This window comes from Lycorma delicatula, chromosome 2 (assembly GCF_047948215.1).
Source record: "Lycorma delicatula isolate Av1 chromosome 2, ASM4794821v1, whole genome shotgun sequence".
Classification (NCBI taxonomy): Eukaryota; Metazoa; Arthropoda; class Insecta; order Hemiptera; family Fulgoridae; genus Lycorma; species Lycorma delicatula.
Window position 1 is genome coordinate 84,849,717 of NC_134456.1, and position 9,904 is coordinate 84,859,620.

Here is a 9,904-nt window from a genome sequence, read left to right on the forward strand (position 1 = left end):
CTACATATATCAATTTCTAAAGTATTATTATTAAAATTTTGTTCAGTGATCATATCTAAATAATTAATACTATTATTGTTAATTTCATGATTTATTTTGAAATTGATATTATGATTTATTTCATTAATTTGATTAAAAATAATTAAAATAACATCAATGTATCTTTTATATAAAAAGATTTGGTGATTTTTAAAAATATTAGGTAAAAATGTATTATCAAACTCATCCATTTAAATATATGCTATGATAGCTGAAAGGGGTGATCCCATAATAAGTCCTTTTTCTAGCTGGTAGTATTTATTGTTAAATTTAGTTACAATTAGAGCATAGTTTAAGTAAATTGGTTATTTCATTTATCCATTCAATATGTAAATTTGATTTAGATAATTGGTTATATATAATGTTTATAGTTTCTTCTGTATCAATATTAATGTACATATCTTTTGGTCCAGGGTTATGAGTTTAGTTGATCTGTTTATTTTAATTTTATCAATGATATCTAAGACTGGTTTTGCTTGTTCATAAATTACAAATTCACACATTTATTATTTAAGTGAAGATTGTAATAAAATAATAATTTGGGCTTGGAATGCTGTGGTTTAGGAAAGATTGAAGGAGAGATAACAAAAATAGAAACTTAATGTGAACAATTCAAAAGCTAACTGGCTGGGAGATATGAGAGAAGAAGGAATGATAAAAAAATGCTAGAAGAATCAGTAGAACGTGCAAAAAGGAGGTAGAAAAGAATATAAATTATAAACAATCTACAGGGAAATGGAAGCTATAAAGATTTTAAAAGTTTAGCTGGGGTAGAGGAGAATGGAGATGCGTTTGGTGAAAGGGATCAGCCCCAGTAAAAACAATTATTGATGATGATGATATAATGATACACACTCACACACACACACACACACACACACACACACACACACACACACACACACACACACACACACACACACACACACACACACACACACACACATACATATAATATATAATATATATAAGAATAGATCTCGTATGTTCAGAATTGTAAATAGAATTATTAATTGTGAATATAAATAAGATTAAACTAAACTATAATTTCGTTAATCGTTAAGAAAATTGATTACTTTTAGAGGCGTAAAACTGTATGAAGGCCATATATATATATATATATACACACACACACACACACAAAGTTTTTTCCATTTGAAAATAAGAGTTATGAATCTACTTCTCTAAAAAGCATTTCTTTTACATCTATTTACGAAATAGATATATAATAGATAATATAGTCTTTACTGATATGTTCAAATCATATGAAATCTTAATATATCTCTTCTCAGGTATGACCAAACTAGAGTTTTTTTGTTGTACTTTCATTTATAATTCTTGCTGTCAGTTCAGTTTTGTTTTAATATTAGTTGAATGTTTTAATGTTATTAAAATTTAATTTTAAATTAAACTTTTGATTTTAGTTTGACTTTAATGAAGTAAAATTTTGAGTCTCTAATATGAGGAAAATCCATGAGTGAAATTCAACAAAATAAAGTTTAATATTAGTTTTCATTTTATCAAAATCACATCTTTTCATCTTAGATATAAGATTTTATTTTTTCATTATAGATTATACTATATTTGCTACATTATAGTAGCAAATTGAGTTATTTTTATCAAAAAAATTGTTATTGCTTAATATTTTTAAGAACCGAATTTTAAGAATAAAATGCTTTACAAAAGAAGAGCAAAATAGTTAACATGTAGGCTATAAACAAATAAGAATAAAGTGTGTTAGAACTGCTTTCACATGAAGCACAGAATTATCAATGAACTGAAGGTGACAACAATTTTAAAATCAAGCGTAAGTTGCCATAATCAATCAGCATTTAGTACTATGCAAACTTGGGTAAGGAGGAGGACAGAGAGAAAGTGAATTGCTCATATTATTTATTTTGAGTTCAGTGACTTAAAACGATAAACATTTTCTTTCACATTTCATAGGGATTCTTGAAAAACAATTTTAGCTTAAGTTCATGCCTTTAAAGAAACATACTGTCTGTAAAGTGAAGAGTACACTCAGCTATATCTTGATGATTAGTTAATGCCTGACTTAAATATAGCTGATAAAAAACATTTGCTTTTCATATTAAATTTTTCACATTGGTGTTTTTGCCCTGAAAAATAATCTATTGTAAAGTTATTTGTTTCACTTCTCTTTATGTTACAGGGTTTAAATTTGTCACTTAGGGAGAATATCAGCTCAGAAACAGCATTGGAGAGTAAGGAAAATAAACTAGCAGATTTAGAATCTAAACTGGAAGAAATTAAAATTAAACTCCAAAATATACAACACGAAATCAAATATGATGATACTGAAGATGATAATTCAAATTCTTTAAAAGGAGATGATCTGATTCAAGAACTTGAAATAAAGAAAAAAGAGATAGAAAAGTTAAATTTAGAATTAAAAAAACGCACTCATAATTTGCAAGAATTAGTAAATAAAGAACTCTGGAGTAAAAACAGAGAAATTGAAAAACTTAACAAATTATGTGACCGTTTTCAAATTGAAATTAAGGAATTAAAAGAACAGTTGAATTCAAACAATGAGCAAGTTTCCTTTACTCATGAAAAATTTAATAATTCAGAGACATGCAAAATACAAATCAATAATTATGAGGTTACAAATGGCCATAATAGTCCCCCATGTTTGAGTGATGACAAAGAACTATTTCAAGAGTATCAACTATTGCACTTTCAGGAAAAGAAAAAAATTTTAGAACAAAAGGTTGAAGAACTTGAAGGGCGTTTACAAAACATGTCTGAAACTGACAATAATATCCTTATTGAAAAACTTAAAAGTGATTTAATTCAAGCAAAACAAGAACTAGAGACTTCTGAGAAATTTCGGAAAGAAATTGTTTCTGCTTGTTCACTTTTAACAAATGGAATGCAGGAACTTGCAGATCTTCTCGATTCTTTGTTACCATCGATCGGAGATAATAAGCATACTATTGTTCAGCACGCTGTTCAACGTAGTCGTGAATTATCAAGATCATTTTCCAGTGCATCTGATGATCTAAATTTATGGAAAAGACTTCAGTCTAATTTGTATAGACCTTTGCTTTTAGGCTTATCTAAAACTGATTTTGGAAATGAGGATGATATCCTATCTTTAAAGCAAGCTACATTGTAGAATAAGAATGCAACATCGGTGAGTAGCCTACAAAACTGACAAATTTTTTTTTATACATTATACAAAACTGTTAATTTTTAATGATCAACCAACCATTTTTACTTTAAATTAAGAAAGATATTGATAAAAACTCCATTTATCTAAAGAACAAAAAATCTTTAGTATTACTGAAGATTTCACGAGAGTTACTGAAAACATGTCATATATCAAAAAAATATTTAAGGTAAATTTTGTTCATGTTATTTAAAGGAGGGTATTTTTTATTTATTTATTTAATAATTTGTTTTATCATTAACCTTTTTTTATTTATTAGAGCATATTGTTTTTACATGCCTTTATTTGAATTCTATTGTCTGTCCTTCCAAATTGAATCCTGTAATCAATTTTTTATTCATTTCCCATTATCCAATTAATTTGAAGTTCTGCATTTTAGTTCCTTTTCGGTAACAATGTGATAAAATCAACATTGACAATTGAGTCATTAATACATCAGTAAATTGTTAAATTATTGAAAAAGTTTTAGAAAAGTAAATTTTATTATGGAGAACAAAGTAAAAAAAAATTAATTTCTACAATGGAAATACTATATTTTAGCTCTATACAAATTAGATTGAAGTCTTTTCCATAAATTTAAACGGAAATTCATTACTACAAGTAACGCATATTAATATCACGCACATATGATTTATTTTTAAACTTCACTCTGTGTATGTAGTTCATATTTTGTAAAACTAAAAAAAATTTTATAAAAAAGAATTCTTTAATTTAAAAAGCTCTTTAAGTAAAAGTTATTTTTTTAAAGCCATTATAACCTGTTACATGATTAATCTCTTAAGTAGTTTTCATGACCACATAAGTGCAAAATAGTTATAGGTATGGGTTAAGAGCACATGGTGCTCATCACTACAAAAAGCGCGAAGGCTTCATTCTTCAATAAATTTAATGTTTTATTGACCTATTCTAGCCATCTTATAAAATGCTTTTATTTTTAGTAACAAGTTTAGTTGCAAAATAGTATAATAAAAACAGTAGTTGTATTTTTGTGGTTTATGTTTTAATTTAGAGTTGGTCAAATTCACTCTTAAACTGACATCAGCCTGACCTCTCATCACCATACTAATTTATCTATTTATTTATTTATTCATTGGTACAGAGTAGTGCATGATAAGTTGACACATTTATAGTCGATTATAAATAATTTTTTTTATCTGGTATTTCATATTGTGCATGCATAATCCCTACTTCTTGGATATACTGGTAGATGTCGCCTATTCTTTGTATTCGCCTCCAATTCTGCAACACATCAGTTATTGCTGAGCTATGGCTGATCATGAATGTTTGTCTAATTCACAGTGCGCTAAAGTTGTGCATCTTTATGCTGAATCAAAAAGTGTTACAGTGACTCAGCGAAAATTTTGAGCTCATTTTAACACGATGGATTCAAGCAAGAAACACCATTCTTTATTTATAGCATAAATTTGAGAAGGCAGCACAAAAGAAGAGAAACTACCTAATGCAACTGCTGTTTGCTGGAATATCGAAGACTTTGAGTTGCCATGCAGTGTAGTCCAGGAATGTCCAGATAGTGAGCTTCACAAGAAATGGGAATATCTCATCGTATAGTACAAAGCACAGTGATCTCAAGATGTTTACATACAAATTGATTGTCCTGCATAAGTTAACACAACCTAACAAGCAAAAAAATTGGAGTTTGCACAGTGGTCGGAAGGGAAAAATGATTCTGTTCAAGACTTGGTATTCAGACGAGGTCTATTTTCATACTGATGGGGTTATTAACAAAAAAATGTTCGCTTTTGGGGAACAGCAGCATTACAAATGATGCATGAGAAACAACAATACGGTCATGGAATAATAGGCCCAGTGTTTTTTGACAATACAGATAATCTTTAATGCTATTTGGATACGGTAAGGAATGATTTTCTCTCCAAACTGCTTATGACTGAGTTGCCTGTAGATACTCATTGGTTTATGTATGATTGGGTTCTTTTGGTCACCTCTGAGTTTGGATTTAAATTCTTGTGACTTTCTTTATAGGTGTATTTAGAAGAGGAAATTTTCCTGTTTAGATCTTCAAATCTTATAGAAATGTGTGCATGGATAGTTCAGTTGTGTGAAGAGATTCAAGAGGACTTGTATGGTAGAGTCATCAGAAACAGTTACACTCTCCTTGAAGAGGTTGTTAGGCATAATGTCCATATTAGGCCTATAGGCATAGGCCATATTAAACATGTCATGCAGTAAAAGAACTTTCTACTAACACTGCATTTGGTATGTAATCCAAAATTTAAATGTGTCAACTTATTGTGCGCAACTCTACAAAGCAGAACAAATCCACTTACAGTGCACCTATACATACATATACAATCGTAATAATATAATCATACAACTAATTTATAACAAACTAACTAGAGTTACTATCTTGTATAAGTCAGTGAACAAAAGCTTTTCTTAAAACAGTAATATTACAGACAAAAATTAAAGAAAACAATAAAATAAAACGAAAATTGTATTCATAAAACATTAGATACAATAATATACTGAAATTCAGCTCAGTGTAGCATGTTGGTTTAACCTTTGATAATATGTAGAGATCATGTTTAAAAATTCATTGACATTACAATCAAAAATGTTCATATCTGTACAAATTTCATTAAAGTTTTTGATCATAAATAATAATGGCGAATTTATGTACTGTAAGGTATGAGTTCTAGACATATTGCCTAAAGCATATTTTATAGTAGAAACATATAAATCTATTTTAACTTAATATCCATGAGTTATCTGCAAATCCATTAATGAATGTATGTAGATATATTAAACCTGCAAGATGTTTCCTTTACTATAAAGAAGGGAATTGAAATTCCTCCAGTAGACTCAAGCGATGAATCATGAAAGGATAGACACTATGTTTTTAAAATACAAGTATTTCAACAGTAAACAAACAAAATTTTCAGTAAAATTTGTAAAGTTTATTTTTGAGAAAAACCTGTGAGTAATTGTCAGCTGAACATGAAGACAAATTTAGGAAATTTGACTTTATTAAAATAAAACAGAATAAATTGTGGCAGAAAAATATTGTATTAATACTTTAAACCAAAACAAGAATGCAGTATTGAAAAATATCTAGAAACAACATTTGTGCTCATATTTATATGTATAGATAAAACTGAGAAGCACTACATTTTCTTTAAATCTATTAAAAGTAGCTTTTTATTTTATTCTAGGTTTTCAGTTTTTTATTGCTGGTATAATATTTACATAGAACTAGCAGTTAATGATGTTAAAGAACAATTTAGATCCGGAGTAACAGTACAAGGTGAAAAGATAAAGATGCTACGATTTGCTGCTGATATAGTAATTCTAGCTGAGAGTAAAAAGGATTTAGAAGAAACAATGAATGGCATGGATGAAGTCCTACGCAAGAATTACCACATGAAAATAAACAAGAACAAAACGAAAGTAATCAAATGTAGTAGAAATAACAAAGATGGACCACTGAATGTGAAAACAGGAAGAGAAAATATTATGAGGTAGAAGAATTTTGTTATTTGGAAGTAGAATTACTAAAGATGGACAAAGCAGGAGTGATATAAAATGGTGAACAGCACAGGCGAAACGAGCTTTCAGTCAGAAATATAATTTGTTTGCATCAAAAATTAATTTAAATGCCAGGAAAAGATTTTTGAAAGTATTATTTTTAATTTTCTGCTGCGAGACTGATTAGAAACAGATTATCTCATTGATGTTATACAATTTTCTTTTTTTTGTAAAGTGACTGGTTTTGACAACATTCATCAATAGAAAACTCCAGTTTTATGTAGTTATTAAATAAGATTATATTTATAACTTGTTATTTCTTTTTTTCATGTATTTACCAGTGCTTGGGTGCTTGAAAAAAGTTAATTTTTTTATTCGTTTGATTTTTGTTGGTAATATTCAATGATGAGAACTTAAAAATATAACTGAATACCAATTTGTTGTTAATGTATATATATATATATATATATATATATATATATATATATATATATACACACACTATGTGTTTCAAAATGTATATTGGGGTTTTAAAGTTATGTAATATTTACTAAGTTTTACTTATATTGATAAATTATATATGAAATGTATAATGAGTTGTCAGCAACTCAAACAATTTTTCTTTTAAGTGTTAAATGTGAGCTTCAACCAATACAGCGTTATTCCATCATTTGTCACATAGCTCACATCCAGCCGATAGAAGAATTCATCCCATTCTTTAATCAGTCTGGAGTAATTGATGATACAGCTGTTTCAAGTCTGTTAGGTCAGCTGATAATGATGTCACATACACTTGATCCTTTCTAAACACCCGAAGAAAAAAAATCACACAGGGTCAGCGAACGTGGAAGGCCATAGCAAACAAGCCCTGGCAACCAATCCAGCAGTCAAGGAAAATTTCATTTAACCAATCATGTACAGCGTTATTCCAGTGAGGAGGTGGACCATCTTTTTGCCAAATAACGTTCTATGGTTTGTATAGAAGTTGAGGAAAGAGCCATAGTTGTAGCATACCAAGATAGTTCATTCCAGAACACTTGCTTCTGCAAAAAGAAAGGTCCATGGGATACGATATAAAAAACATTCAGTTTTACTTGTTCACACTGCAATATTTTGTAAGGATTTTCTGATACTCAGATGCACACATTACGAGTGTTTACTTTTCCATTAATACGAAATGTTGATTTATCACTGAATATGATACGACAAGTGTTCATCATTTCTTTTCCGGAGGTAGCACACAAACCATCATAATCTGTAGGCTTTAGAACTTGTAACAGCTGTAGATACTATGGACACAATTGTAAGCATTCTTTAAAACCCTCCACACAGATGTTGCTCGAATTGCTAATTTGCAACTAGCCTTCTTAATGGATTACCTAGGACTATGCACAAAAGACTCTCTTATATGTTTAATATTGTTTCTGGACACAGTCGATTGTCCTGCACTCTTCCCTTTACAAATTCAGCTAATGGTTTCAGATTGTTTATACCATCTATGAATGTTATCTTCACTTGGGGGATCACAATAGAACTACAAACGAAATGCAGATTGGACAGTAATTACAGATTAACACTTTGTAAACTGTAAAACACAAAAGCTTTCCATTGGGAGGTCACTATATTTTCTAGTAGCACTTTTCTAGAAGTCAGGAAACAATTTATGAGCTTGCACACAGCTAAAACTGTTTGAGTTGCTCTTTCATTTCGTGTATAATTAACAAATGTGTGTGAAACTTGAGAAATATTACAAGGCTTTAAAACCCGATATTTATTTTGAAACAAGATGTATATGATTGATAAATATTTTCTAAGTTCAAGATTGTAGTATACATTCCCACGTATCAAAAGTAACTGTCATGCACATGATTATTGTTCATATTAACTGGTCATGACATGACTGTGTCACGCATGACAGTATTTTTGAGAATGAGAAGATTACCTTCACCGTTCTCAATCATCTCAGTATCTGAATGCTGAAGAACTTCCATCTTCCAAGAACTTACAAGATCTATTGCAGTTTACTATGAAGAGAAGCAATCACTAACTTGGAATAGATATCAACACTTATGTTTTATGGGATTACCAAATGGAAAGCTGAGAGATGAACTTAGATAAATCCCATAACAATTTTAAGCTGAGATGTTAGATAATTTTTTTTTCATAGCTTATGAGTAACATTATGACTAATTGGCAAGTTCTAAAGAACTATTCCTTTCACATTCAGGGGTATTTGATAATGCTTACTGCTATCTTGTGTGCAGCTCCAGTGCATATTGATGATACAATCATTTTAAGATAGTTTAAGTACATATTCTTCAGAAAGGTTAAGCAAGCTTTAGTAATGATTAAGGAGCCAGTTTTTGGTAATGATTAAAATTTCAGTGATTAAAGGAACAACAGAAAATGAAATCTTATATCTGTGGTTTATTGAACCTTATCATAAAAACTTCATAGTGAACAACTATTATTTCCTAATAGTAGTGAAAGTTATAAAATAATATTTCATTTTCAGTTACTATAAGGTCTTCCTTATAATTCCTTAGAGTTTTAAAAAACTATCTTGTTACGCTTTTATCTTGAAAAGAGAATTTTATTGTATTCATAATACTACTATTGAAGGTATCAGATTATAACTAATATAATTATCTAGAAGTAGCTCTGGATAAAAAAATGACATAGGCTTTAATGTGGAAAATAAAATATTCAAAGCAAAATGATCTCATGGCTTGTAAAGTGTTTTGTTGATATATATTATTGTCTATGAGTTCAACAAATAGTAATTAGAGAAAGATTATAAAGTCTCAATTCATTTCTGGAGCTTTAAAAAACATACTGAACAGCTATCCTTGATATACTATAAGTCTAATCTCAACCAACCCTAGAATTTTAGCTAAGACAAAGATTGTAGCTTACAAAATTTTTTTTCTGGACTCGGATATGTTAATAAAGGAAGGTAATTCCTTAAAATAAAATGGGACAGCTATATTAAATAACCTTATTCTTTTTGAAAATTAAATATGATTTGGTGCAAAGTACTTTATTTTTAAAACCTTTCAATATAGTACAACTGAAGTAAATGAAGAAACGACTAAAATTTATGAAAGAAACTGTTTGGTAAATTAAATTAATAGGTCTTGTATTTCAGAGTTACCTCAAGAGAAG

General features: G+C 29.1%; 1 protein-coding gene across 5 annotated transcripts in view; it reads left to right on the forward strand.

Moving 5' to 3' along the window:
* LOC142318967 (uncharacterized) overlaps nt 1–7,010 on the forward strand; it is a 32,010-nt gene extending 25,000 nt beyond the window's left edge. For 4 of the 5 annotated variants that reach the window (XM_075355685.1, XM_075355684.1, XM_075355682.1 and 1 more), the window contains one exon: nt 2,213–5,907. In XM_075355685.1, the coding sequence (XP_075211800.1) occupies nt 2,213–3,181 (969 nt within the window). In that variant the 3' untranslated portion in view covers nt 3,182–5,907. Of the gene's footprint in view, nt 1–2,212; nt 5,908–6,426 lie in introns of those variants that run through there. The other variant, XM_075355683.1, reaches the window with a different exon arrangement.
* Nucleotides 7,011–9,904: the final 2,894 nt, after the last annotated feature.